The following is a 14,331-nucleotide window of genomic DNA, read 5'->3' as shown; positions in this document are numbered from 1 at the left end:
GATGAAAAAATAGGGTTTCAACTAGTCAGGTTTCGGTGACCGAGGAGAGTTTGATGTTTTTTGAGAAAAAGGGGAAGGAAGAAATCGGAATGTCTAAAAAAAATCTTGCATATGTTAAGTTAAAATGGGTATTTTCTGTATTCAGTTATTTATAAGCACAAAAATAAATAAATGAATAAATAAATAAATAAACAATCAATTAACACATCCGCAATAACAATATCCGCCTGCGAGTAATTGGGAGTTCATTTTTATCATTTGCACTACCTCGTTTATGGATCGTCTGCAAAGTATCGTATCAGTTATAGTCAAAAATCGTTTTCTGTTATGATTTCAGACTGAACTAGTTATCATAGTTTATTAGCTACAAAAGCTGTTAAATATTTTATTTAATTTTTCTAAATTTTTCTATTTTTACTATATTTTACTATGTTAATATATTATAATGTTACTATACTTATTAACTGTGCCTTAATATATGTATTTGTACTTAAAAGGTAATCATTGAGCCTTTAAATACAATTTATCAATGCAAAAATGTAAAATAAGTTTAGTTTGTTTTAAGTTAAAAAAAAAAACAAAAACATCTGATTATTCGGACAATATTGCTTATTAGCCTTTAAATGAACATTTCTTTTTAATCAAAATTATTTTTTTTAATCAAAAATTATGCCTTTAAATAATTACTTGTCTCGAAATGATGTTTATCTCGAAACCATCATCGTTAAACATCGTCTAGTTAATATCGGAACAACTTGCCCCACCCGCGGAACAATTAGCCCAAAAAGGGGCAAGTTGTTCCTTCTCGACTTTTGGTACGATAAAATTTATTATAAAAAAATCTTGCGAAATACTGCACAAAAAACAGTTGTTACATCATAGAAGTACATATAACTATATTGTAATCTCAGAATAATAATTCTAGAACTACGTTTTCATAACAAATTTTGAGCTTGTTTGAAAACGGAACTTCTAGCCCTGCTCTCCCCTATTTATTTGTTTTCATAAGGCTAACTTTTGTAATGTTTCTACTTAAAAGTTAAAAAAATTCCCAAATCAACTGTCCTTTTCTCTAAACGTTTCATTCGCTGTTTGGTTCACTGCCTTTGCGGTAGAGTATAGAAATTTTTTGTACTTGAGACTATCAAATAACATGTATGACAAGTTTGGTGAAAATTGATTCAGTAGGTTTTGTGTAAATGGATGAGACATAATACTACTTCTCTATATATCCATTAAAAATGCAAAGCTACACACAGTTAATTTCCAAAATTTGATTAATATTTCAACTCAGAAATATTTGATTAACTAATGACATTACTTACCAGTGGAGCACACAGGAATTTCTCAAGGGGGGGGGGGGTCCAGGTTCGAATATCCACCGTTCTCATATCATACTCCAACACGCATCTAAATATATGCTTTTGATTTAATAGGTTGTCGGGAACAAAAAACATTAAAAAAACAAAATGCTGAATAATTACTTAGCATTAGTTAATAAAATAAATTTATGGATAGCAAATACTTAATTAAAATACCAGAAAGCACAATAATGAATATTTACTTTTCTCATAGTTAGAAATAAAAACAATGAAGCAAAATAATCATTCTAGAACAATTTATGTTCACATACAGCTCGATTTTGTAGGGGAAGAAAGAGAGAAAGTAAATTTTATTTTTTTCATTTATTAAATCTGAAATTATCGTTACCTTTGCTTGGAATTATTTTACGCAATACATACGTATGATTATATTTAATTTAAAAAAAAACTCAAGGACCATGGGAATGGTCTGGACCCTCCCCTTGTGTGCGCCACCTGTTACCCACATTTTATCGTAAAATCTTGAGTAAAGGTAGAAGTATGACGGTGTGAATGCAAATTGTACTCATTTGCGATGTTTTCAGGGGGGGGGGGGGCTTTGTTTTTTTAACAGTATTATTATTTATTTATTATTATAATTGCCCAACCCATTTGCACCATAAATAAGAAATTTTTAAGCATATATTCGTACTTATTCCAAGAATTTTAAACCTTGGCTTTTAATTTCTAGATATTTGAGTATTAAAAATTCTATTATGCACCTATAATATGAAGTATCAGCTTTCTAAAATGTTTTCTTGCATAATAAAAACAATACCCCGTGCTTGTTGCGGGCGTGACCGTACTATCACGCCCGAAACACGTACAAATCATTGTTTTTCAAGTGCAAACTTTTTTTTTTTTTTTAAAGCTGACATTTCATATTTTGGTACAAAATGGTTTCTTACACAGGGGCGCACAGAGGAATTTTTCAATGAAATTTATCGATTATCGGGAGAAAAAAAAAACATTTTCAAAAAAAAAAAAAAAAAAAGAATAATTGAATAATTATACTTAGAATTAGTTAATAAAATAAATTTATTAATAACCAATGCTTAATTAAACCACCAGAAAGCACGAAAACATATGTAATTACTTTTCTCATAACTGAAAATAAAATCAGCCAAACAAATTCATCAATAGAGAAAAATTTATGTTTACATACAGTTCGATTTTGCATTCGAAGAAAGAGAAATTTTTTTTAAATATTTTTTATTAAATATGAAATTATTGTTACAGTTGCTTGGAATTATTTCACGTACTACATACATAGGATTATGCTCAATAATAAAAATAAAAATCTCAAAGGCGATGGGAGGGTTCCGGACCCCTTGGACCCTCCCCTTGTGAGCGCCAAAGCACCCGAATTTATCTCAACTATTGAAGCCATTTTGAAATACCAGGATCGTGAATATTGTTATTATTAATTGCTATAAGATTCAGATGCATCAAAAACTTGGGCAAATGTAACTTATAAATTATTTGCATTCGAGAATTTAAAAAATACATTTTGAGTTTCGGGGACACATACGTCCCATGCTCCTTAAAGGGCCAAAGCAAAAAGAAGAATAATAGTTCTTTGTCAAAAAACTGAAAATCAACCCTTTTCTCAACAACCGTGTCAAGGACCTTTAAACCAACATTATAAACTTCTCCCTATTGCATCCATGTGGGACCATAAGTACCTTCCTTATAGTCATGCAGATCACCAGGTAGTTTCCCTGCTGATTGGGGCTTCAATAGGCTCCTCTGTACCTCTAGAGCTCCTGGGGCTCCAAGACGTGATCGACAAAAGTTGCTGCATCGCAGGAGTCCCTAAAAATCACGAAAAACATCCGGATTACCATTCTTAGATATTGATTGTATCCTTTCTGCTATCCTCCTGTCACAATGTTGCAATAATACCCATAGTTCCCAAGACTTTACTTGATTGAAGAAGTTTTTTACTTTTCTTTCTTTCTTTTCCTTAAAAGGAGTATCAATAAATCGGTAATATGACTTGAACTTTTGGTAAAAGGCATTGAATTGAAGACTAACTTTATACAAAAGGTAAAGTAAGCAATGAATTGGGTCCGAAAACTTCTGCATATATTTTCTCTCGATTTTTCAGTTCAAGAATAAAAGTACTGAATGCACAAGCAAAAAGCAAAAGCAGATTTAACAGGAGGCCTGCCAGTGTTCCTGCCCTTGCTTAGAGCGGCTCCGAAAATTATAAGAGAAAACGGCTTTCATTTGTTTACTGTATTTAAAACCAAAAGCAATACACTGCAGCGGGAAGGCAAAGCGCAATATCTACAAAAATGATTTTTGAGACACTTGGAGAAACAACTTTTAATTTGTTTACTGTATTGTTTATTGTTACTTGAACTGTTATTAAAAAATCATTTGTTCGTTGATTTGTGATTTGAGCTGCTAAAAATCTCTGCACTCATTTAACTTTATTTTATGACTTTAAAATTTAACTGTGCTATCACAGTAAATATATTCTTATGTTTTTAATTACATGTAATTGAATATTTGCAGTTAACTACTTAAAGCTACACTGATGGACAAAATCATATAAAGACTCATTTTTTCTAAAGTTTATTTTTTCATAACTTAATTTAGCTTTACTTCAACAAAATAAAGAAGAATAATTGAAAACAAAGTTCTAAATTCAGTATATAGCTCACAATTAAGTTAAACAGTTAATTCAATTTTTTTAAATATATAACTTGAATGTTTTATCACAACTTGAAAGGTATACAAAATTATATGCTCAAAAGCAAAAAAAATCCAAAATTTTACCGACACTTTACCCAAATAAGTCCATTTGAAGAAGGAACATGAATCAATGGTGCCATTAGCAACTGTTAGTAGCTTTATTTTTCAAAAAAAAAAAAAAAAAAAAACCCGGAGAAACTAAAAACAAAACTATGCGTGAAATTCAAAATTTCGAGCTGTCGAGTTTTTTGCATGGGGGCGGGAAAAAGAAGAAACAAAAGACAATTTATCTTGTCATTAAATATTGATACTTTCTTTTCTCAAAAAAAAAAAAAAAAAAATCAAACGTTAAAGCTTCATTTAATGCAAAATATTTCGTAAATTGCTATTTCATACACAAACGTCAGATTAACAAATCATTAAAATTAAAGTTCAAAAATGTTCATCCGAAACTTTGGTGGAGGTGCCAGGGTTGTTGAATTTGTGCAACAGTCCTACAGCTCATATTTAAAGTCTTTAAAATTCGACTAGATCAGAGGTTCCCCCTTCCCCCCCCCCCCATTTTTTTAGAACTTGATTTTTGTTTTTTGTCGTGTGGACTTATTGCCGATTTTTTTGTGTTTTTCGTGTACCCCCATACGTTCCAAAATTAATCAGGCAATATAAATATTTAATATTTATATTTAAGCGATTTCAAATAAAAGTGAATCAGGTGGTAAAATTTAACCCTAATTTGTTCTAAAATCCTCAGATGAAAGCAGAATGTATGAAATTCAAGGGCGAATTTAAGTAGTACAAATAAAAAATAAAAATAATCTTTTTTTCCTGCAACGAGAGAGAGAAAGATTTATTTCTTTCAAAATTAAAACAAATTTTTAAGATTTATTTTTGAGGTGTTTGTTTTTCTGACAAGTAAAATCTTGCATTCTTATTACGTAAATAAATATTATGTGTAAGTTCATAAGCAATAATTATGTTTGTTGTTCTGTAGTATTTATAGAATGCCTAAATTTTAATAATAATTTGCTTATGAGCCATTGCACGTCAACTGACATGATTTTTGAAATCGTTCCCATCAGACTAACCCCGATTTGGATGCAGTTTCACACAGTTGCAGACGTGCATTTGAAACTAACTTATGCAAATGTTCTGCTTCCAAGATCCTAAACCTGAGGATCTAGAATAATTCAAAAGGAAGAAAGAGCTTCAAACTGGCGGATCGGCTTTGTGAAACGAATTGCCATGCTTAGGCTAAGGTTGCACAAAACTTTATCACACTAGGGGCCTGAAATTCGGGAGCTTAATGTACTTTTGGTTTTTATACGTTCCCCATTTTTATTTGTGCCATCAGAATTAACAGATTTTTCCCTGTTAAAATAGGTCGTTTTTTTTTTTAAATTTTGTTTCCGATAATTTTTCTTTTTTCCTGGATTTTAGGCTGTAATTAATGTTGAACAAGAATAATTTAAAAGCTCTCTTTTCAAAATACTTATTTTTAAAGGGTTACAATTGCAGAGCGTAAATATTAATTTTGTGAAAGATATTGTTATACAAAGTGACTGTCAAAATCCCTTAAATAAAAATAGCGTTATAGCTCCCATTTGTCACTTTTAATCTGTTTCTCGTTTGTACTATTAGAAATAACAGATTTTTTTTCCTATTAAAGTAGGTTTTTTTTTTCCTCTCGATGGTGCTCTTTTAGATAAAAAATATAAAAATGAGTTTGAAAAACTGTCTGTCGTTCCCGAGAAAAACTTGTTCTCCAATGTATGACGGGTGGTGATTTCCATGGAAACGAGTACTTAGTGGTTTACAACTGCTATTTGTCAGAAAGAGTTGATCCTTCTTTCAAAAAGTTAGCTTGTCAATTAAATATAACAGAAACAGAAAAATATCTTTTTCTGTCCAGAACAACAGAACTTTTTTCAGTCTGGAACAAGGTATTTTTCTGTTTCTATCATATATAATTTACAATTATTTTTGCGAGTTTAACAAGAATTAGTCATCAGACCTGCTATCTGCCACCTGCCGCATAACGAAAGGTTCACATATCGTACATATGTGAAACAAAACTTTTAGAGTTTCTTCTTCCAGTAATGTCAATGATACTCAAAATACACCGCCAGCTCAGTTATTCCACCCAAGGACTGCAGTTTCGTGCTTATTAGCACTCATCAGCCCGGAATAGGAACCACCTCAGCTGGAGACGAAAAACCTCTTAAGGGAGCCAAGAGAGCCAAACAAACTGGTAGCTAATGTAGAATTAGCACACCAGATGAATGACAACAGCAATGGTGTGGTTCAACTCAAAGATTGATAGCAAAGCATGGTATTTTGTAGTAAGTTACCGCCCTAAGCCAGGGCTAAGGCAGAAATACTTAAAATACACCGCCAGCTCACCGGTTTTTCACCTCCAGCTCAGGTGGTTCCCATTCCGGGCTGATGAGTGCTAAAAAGCACGAAACTGCAGTCCTCGGGTGGAATAACTGAGCTGGCGGTGTATTTTAAGTATTTCTGCCTTAGCCCTGCCTTAGGGTAACTCACTACAAGAATGTCAATGATGTTTCTGTGGTTTTAATGAGTCTTCCAAAACCCGGAGTGAATTTTGAAACACCCTGTATCTAGAGCTAGCCTTGAAGAGTGGGAGTGCTGTGAGAAAATTCTACTCCTTCAAAGGGTGCTCCAATCTGGAAAGGTTGGGGAACCCTGCTATAGGCCATGTTTAGATGAGAAAATAATTAATATTCCAGATCAGACAATTAGTTTTTTTTTTTTTTTCAAAATATTGATTCAACACTGGAAAAAAAAGGCATTCTTACTAGCCAGTAAGTAAAAAAGAGTTGAATTTTTATAGTTATTCATTGAGCAGACAGGCGGCAGATTTAGTGGACGTGACAAGATCTGATGCATTTACGAGAAAGTTAAGCTGCCAGGGGAAAACTATTTTTACGACTATGTTTTATTTTTAGAGTCTTTATACAACGGAGACATAACCGAAAAAAGTTTTGCAAGGAGGGTGGCGCAGGACGTACCTGTAATAATCGAGAGAAAAAACTGGCTGAATAAATAAATAAATGAACTAAGACATTGAACGTATTTCATGGCAATTCTTTCTTCCACATTTAGTGTCGTCTGTCAACCAAGAACTGGCTTTTCTGAATTCGGCAGACTAAAGTTTTCGAAAGTCGTTTTCCTTTTTTTTTTATCTACATACCCGCGACTTTATTGTACTTTGTGACTACCTTTAGTACTTGGGATAGTGATATATTTCGAAATGTGATTTACTGCGCAGAGAAGTTTCTTTTCGATATCCTTGCCAGCTGCCCAGAGACCCCCTTCGGCTCGTTAAACTCCGAATTCGACGTGAAATATGCTACTCAAATGGTGGAATGAGGGGGGGGGGGACATAAGAAAAGGAAGAAATCGTTTTCTGAATCAAGTCACGAGTTTAAAACTCGGGACGTTCCATTGCTAGGAAATACTATCAAACTCCATCTTTTAGTGATACTGATTTTAAGTCTTTTTTTTTTTTCCAAACTACGTTATTTGTTTTTCTGATATTTTCTATGGACAATTTATAGTTTAGGGATACAACTATAGCTCGTTGTTAGCTCTTCAAATATTTTTTAAGGGCAGGTTTTACATGACAATTATGATTTTCATACAAATTGTAATATTAATTGCTATAAAAATATTTATTACTTTATGAACTGGATAAAATATGTATAGCATCTTACTGTAATTTTGGGAAACATGAACCCATTATTTAAGTCAGAATCATGCGCGGAAAAAAGTATTAACTTTTTGCGATTTGGAGGAAAATCATATCACGTTTTGCATCATAGTCTTAATTATTTGGAATGAAAAATCAATTTGAAGATACTACCGTACGCATTCATATGTGTTTGTAGTCACAAAAAAAAAAAAAAAAAAAAAAATCCAAAACTGTTCCTTAATCAGACAAAAAGTTTTGAAAACAAAGCTGTTTTCGTATACTCGTAAACGCTGGAAAAGTACCGAGACCCTTTAAAAGAACATATCTTTTTCAAAATGAACAAACTGGAAATTTTTTTGAAAATAACAGTGTACAAAGAAAGAACATTGTATTTTGTTGTAAAAATGAAATTGAAACATGATTCCTTTTTTGTCTCCTTTTTTTCGGCAGTAAATTTGTACCTTCAAGAAAAAGTGCAATATTTTCCCTTTTTTTCCATAGGGCAAGTGAAAAATAAAATATTTTCTGTTAGATTATCATTTTTTTTTTTTTTTTTGATCAAATGAATGAGTAAGTAAAAGAATGCAAGAAGTGAAAAGAGAATGATACAAACGAAAAAATAAATTAATTAATTTATTGATGTAAAAGAAAAAATAAATGAGTGAATAAAACAGTGAATTAATTAAAAACGAGCTGATGTGTGCATCACATGACTTCCTTTTACACCAATTTAATGCTATTTCCCTATTATTGCAATTTTAATGGGATTCTCTCTCTAACTCTTTAAATATCACTAGCAATGGCCACATTGAAAGCAGATTAAAAAAAAAAAAATCGCCAAATTTTTCGCCAAGTTGGCGACAAAACTTGGCAACCAAAAGACTGGCGATATATCGCCAAGTGACCGCCAAATTATAACACCACTTGAGTTTGCATCGAAATTAACAATGATTTCCCCCCAAAAAAGGTGCAAAAGACCCCTTTAGAAACACCCGAATGCAACCAAAATAGGAGGTGCACAACTAGACCCCACTACGAGTCTATGTACCAAATTTCAACTTTCTAGGACATACCATTTTTGAGTTATGCGAGATACATACGCACATACGCACATACGCACATACACACATACGCACATACATACAGACGTCACGAGAAAAGTCGTTGTAATTACCTCGGTGATGGTCAAAATGGATATTTCGCGTGTCTATACATTCTTAGGCACTTTTCCGCATGTGGTCGAATCGAAAAAAAAACTCAACATTCATTTGGGGGTGAGCAAAATGGAAATTAAGGGCGATTTTTGAGTGAAAATTTTTTCGCGAATACAATACTTCCTTTTTTGTAAAAGGAAGTAAAAATAGGTCAATGAATGAAGAAATAAGTGAATCATAAATGAAGAAATGCAAATGAATGAATTAACAAATGAATACGAAAGTGATTCAATGAATGACAGAATAAGTTAATGAAATGAGTTATTGCCCCATCCACTTTACCCCGCATGCAATTGACTCATTGTACAAAACATTTAAGTAAAAATAAGCTTAATACTACATAGATAAATACAGCACTGAATATTTGTTTGCCCAAAATTATCAATTAAAATGTTAATAACAACGTTAAAATAATTTTTGACTTAACCAAAATATTACAACAATGCAATGTTTGCATTGTTGTAATACTTTGGTTAAGTCAAAAATTACAATTACGCTTTACAATTATCAATGGTTGAAAATTGCTTATACTATCATCAGGCCCGGCTCCTGTGGTAGGTGACCAAGGTGGCCGCCTAGGGCGACAGATTTTAGAGCCGGCAATTTTCGAAATTGAAACTTTTTTTTTTTAATATGAATATCTGTTTCAGCGTCATAAAACTCACTGCTTCAATGCCAAAAAATAAATAAATAAATAAATAAATAAAATAAATAAATAAATAAATAAATAAATAAAATAAAATAAATAAATAAAATTATAATAATTTAGAGCGTGTAGCAGTGCTTGGATATGCAAAACATAGTTCGGAATTAAACAAGGAATTCAATTTAATTTTAGAGGTGGGAAATTGCGTGTTTTAAAAGTCTTTTGAAAATATTAACATCTGTTTCTGTGCCATAAGTTACACTTCTTTAATGTTACAAAACATTATTTAAAGTGTACCAGTGCTTTGATAATATGCAAAACCCAGTTTGGAGAAACTCACTTCAATTTTAAGCACTTTACAATTAATTTTATTTTATTAATATATTATTATTATTATACATTATCATTATTATTATTATTCAATTTGGGGGGGGGGGGGGCGCTTGTCAATATCGCCGAGGGCGGCAGAACTACTAGAGCCGGCCCTGACTGTCATAAGCTTTGATCTTAGGAGCTAACTTTTTCCTGACTGACATAGACTACATGTGTTACTACATAGTTTATATTTTATTGGATAGGTGGCGCAAAACGCGAAGTACAGTATTTCCCCATTTCCCTTTGCCCCACATCATAATACCCACAACATAAATAAGTCAACGAAATATTTGAAATCGAAAAATTCTTTACTTGATGAAAACAACCATAAAACACAATTTCAATAAAGCTCTCAATCATTTTTTTTTTTTTTTTTTTTTTTTTTTTTTTTTTGTGGCGATTTGCTTCGGCTTGAAATAGTACAATGTTAAACAATCTTTGGTCCATAGTAAACAAAGTTCGCTGTCTTTTTATTACCTTTCCCCTACGAAAAATACTTTCAAGACCCAGGAGTTCTTATAATTTAATGATTATCTTAGAATTAAAGATTGAATATTGATTTCTCGTTCTTTTCTTAAAGCCTCTATGAAGAATCCTTATTCTTGGCGGTCGACCTTTCGAACTTACGAATATTCTTCTCAAAGTAGCAAAGGGGGAGGGGGCGCAGAACAAAAAGAAAGCACAGATATAGCTCAAAGGATAAAATATAAAGAAAAGAATACGAATAAAGAAAAGAGAAAATCATTCGCTAGAGAACAAGGATTGATCAGGGTCAGGTCCTTGACATCAGGCATATAGATGGCGAGAATTTTATTTATTCTGTTCATGTAGTTCTCTATACTTTAAATCTCTCCAGTATTTTGATTGAAATAAAGTTTTGAATAGGTCACACGATACTAAAAGAACTTTTCTGAGAAAATCAAGCGAAGGTCATATCAATGTTTGCAGAGACTTTAACCTTTCTTCTTTCTTCCTTTCCTTTGTTTCTTTTCTTTTTTTTTGAATAATATTTTAGTTGTACTTTTTTCCCCTCAAAAATATTGCTTTCTTATCAAAGTAATACTCTTCACAACTTTTGAGCAGAACAGGATGAAGTAAACGTGACAATATGCTACTCAAATGGTGGAATGAGGGGGGGGGGGACATAAGAAAAGGAAGAAATCGTTTTCTGAATCAAGTCACGAGTTTAAAACTCGGGACGTTCCATTGCTAGGAAATACTATCAAACTCCATCTTTTAGTGATACTGATTTTAAGTCTTTTTTTTTTTTCCAAACTACGTTATTTGTTTTTCTGATATTTTCTATGGACAATTTATAGTTTAGGGATACAACTATAGCTCGTTGTTAGCTCTTCAAATATTTTTTAAGGGCAGGTTTTACATGACAATTATGATTTTCATACAAATTGTAATATTAATTGCTATAAAAATATTTATTACTTTATGAACTGGATAAAATATGTATAGCATCTTACTGTAATTTTGGGAAACATGAACCCATTATTTAAGTCAGAATCATGCGCGGAAAAAAGTATTAACTTTTTGCGATTTGGAGGAAAATCATATCACGTTTTGCATCATAGTCTTAATTATTTGGAATGAAAAATCAATTTGAAGATACTACCGTACGCATTCATATGTGTTTGTAGTCACAAAAAAAAAAAAAAAAAATCCAAAACTGTTCCTTAATCAGACAAAAAGTTTTGAAAACAAAGCTGTTTTCGTATACTCGTAAACGCTGGAAAAGTACCGAGACCCTTTAAAAGAACATATCTTTTTCAAAATGAACAAACTGGAAATTTTTTTGAAAATAACAGTGTACAAAGAAAGAACATTGTATTTTGTTGTAAAAATGAAATTGAAACATGATTCCTTTTTTGTCTCCTTTTTTTCGGCAGTAAATTTGTACCTTCAAGAAAAAGTGCAATATTTTCCCTTTTTTTCCATAGGGCAAGTGAAAAATAAAATATTTTCTGTTAGATTATCATTTTTTTTTTTTTTTTGATCAAATGAATGAGTAAGTAAAAGAATGCAAGAAGTGAAAAGAGAATGATACAAACGAAAAAATAAATTAATTAATTTATTGATGTAAAAGAAAAAATAAATGAGTGAATAAAACAGTGAATTAATTAAAAAAAATAGGTCAATGAATGAAGAAATAAGTGAATCATAAATGAAGAAATGCAAATGAATGAATTAACAAATGAATACGAAAGTGATTCAATGAATGACAGAATAAGTTAATGAAATGAGTTATTGCCCCATCCACTTTACCCCGCATGCAATTGACTCATTGTACAAAACATTTAAGTAAAAATAAGCTTAATACTACATAGATAAATACAGCACTGAATATTTGTTTGCCCAAAATTATCAATTAAAATGTTAATAACAACGTTAAAATAATTTTTGACTTAACCAAAATATTACAACAATGCAATGTTTGCATTGTTGTAATACTTTGGTTAAGTCAAAAATTACAATTACGCTTTACAATTATCAATGGTTGAAAATTGCTTATACTATCATCAGGCCCGGCTCCTGTGGTAGGTGACCAAGGTGGCCGCCTAGGGCGACAGATTTTAGAGCCGGCAATTTTCGAAATTGAAACTTTTTTTTTTTAATATGAATATCTGTTTCAGCGTCATAAAACTCACTGCTTCAATGCCAAAAAATAAATAAATAAATAAATAAATAAAATAAATAAATAAATAAATAAATAAATAAAATAAAATAAATAAATAAAATTATAATAATTTAGAGCGTGTAGCAGTGCTTGGATATGCAAAACATAGTTCGGAATTAAACAAGGAATTCAATTTAATTTTAGAGGTGGGAAATTGCGTGTTTTAAAAGTCTTTTGAAAATATTAACATCTGTTTCTGTGCCATAAGTTACACTTCTTTAATGTTACAAAACATTATTTAAAGTGTACCAGTGCTTTGATAATATGCAAAACCCAGTTTGGAGAAACTCACTTCAATTTTAAGCACTTTACAATTAATTTTATTTTATTAATATATTATTATTATTATACATTATCATTATTATTATTATTCAATTTGGGGGGGGGGGGGGCGCTTGTCAATATCGCCGAGGGCGGCAGAACTACTAGAGCCGGCCCTGACTGTCATAAGCTTTGATCTTAGGAGCTAACTTTTTCCTGACTGACATAGACTACATGTGTTACTACATAGTTTATATTTTATTGGATAGGTGGCGCAAAACGCGAAGTACAGTATTTCCCCATTTCCCTTTGCCCCACATCATAATACCCACAACATAAATAAGTCAACGAAATATTTGAAATCGAAAAATTCTTTACTTGATGAAAACAACCATAAAACACAATTTCAATAAAGCTCTCAATCATTTTTTTTTTTTTTTTTTTTTTTTTTTTTTTTTTTTTTTTTTTGTGGCGATTTGCTTCGGCTTGAAATAGTACAATGTTAAACAATCTTTGGTCCATAGTAAACAAAGTTCGCTGTCTTTTTATTACCTTTCCCCTACGAAAAATACTTTCAAGACCCAGGAGTTCTTATAATTTAATGATTATCTTAGAATTAAAGATTGAATATTGATTTCTCGTTCTTTTCTTAAAGCCTCTATGAAGAATCCTTATTCTTGGCGGTCGACCTTTCGAACTTACGAATATTCTTCTCAAAGTAGCAAAGGGGGAGGGGGCGCAGAACAAAAAGAAAGCACAGATATAGCTCAAAGGATAAAATATAAAGAAAAGAATACGAATAAAGAAAAGAGAAAATCATTCGCTAGAGAACAAGGATTGATCAGGGTCAGGTCCTTGACATCAGGCATATAGATGGCGAGAATTTTATTTATTCTGTTCATGTAGTTCTCTATACTTTAAATCTCTCCAGTATTTTGATTGAAATAAAGTTTTGAATAGGTCACACGATACTAAAAGAACTTTTCTGAGAAAATCAAGCGAAGGTCATATCAATGTTTGCAGAGACTTTAACCTTTCTTCTTTCTTCCTTTCCTTTGTTTCTTTTCTTTTTTTTTGAATAATATTTTAGTTGTACTTTTTTCCCCTCAAAAATATTGCTTTCTTATCAAAGTAATACTCTTCACAACTTTTGAGCAGAACAGGATGAAGTAAACGTGACAATATGCTACTCAAATGGTGGAATGAGGGGGGGGGGGACATAAGAAAAGGAAGAAATCGTTTTCTGAATCAAGTCACGAGTTTAAAACTCGGGACGTTCCATTGCTAGGAAATACTATCAAACTCCATCTTTTAGTGATACTGATTTTAAGTCTTTTTTTTTTTCCAAACTACGTTATTTGTTTTTCTGA

General features: G+C 31.6%; 1 protein-coding gene across 1 annotated transcript in view; it reads right to left on the bottom strand.

The window, feature by feature from the left end:
• Positions 1–2,690: 2,690 nt before the first annotated feature.
• The window catches only part of LOC129226937 (extracellular serine/threonine protein kinase four-jointed-like), a 257,486-nt gene continuing 245,845 nt past the window's right edge, over positions 2,691–14,331 (bottom strand). Inside the window, exon 2 of the mRNA XM_054861565.1 lies at positions 2,691–3,176. Within this exon, the coding sequence (XP_054717540.1) occupies positions 3,067–3,176 (110 nt within the window). The 3' untranslated portion in view covers positions 2,691–3,066. The remainder of the gene's footprint in view (positions 3,177–14,331) is intronic.

The sequence above is a fragment of the Uloborus diversus genome, chromosome 7 (assembly GCF_026930045.1).
Source record: "Uloborus diversus isolate 005 chromosome 7, Udiv.v.3.1, whole genome shotgun sequence".
In the NCBI taxonomy this organism is placed as follows: Eukaryota; Metazoa; Arthropoda; class Arachnida; order Araneae; family Uloboridae; genus Uloborus; species Uloborus diversus.
The sequence above is the reverse complement of the archived record's forward strand: the minus strand, read 5'-3'. Positions and strand labels throughout refer to the sequence as shown.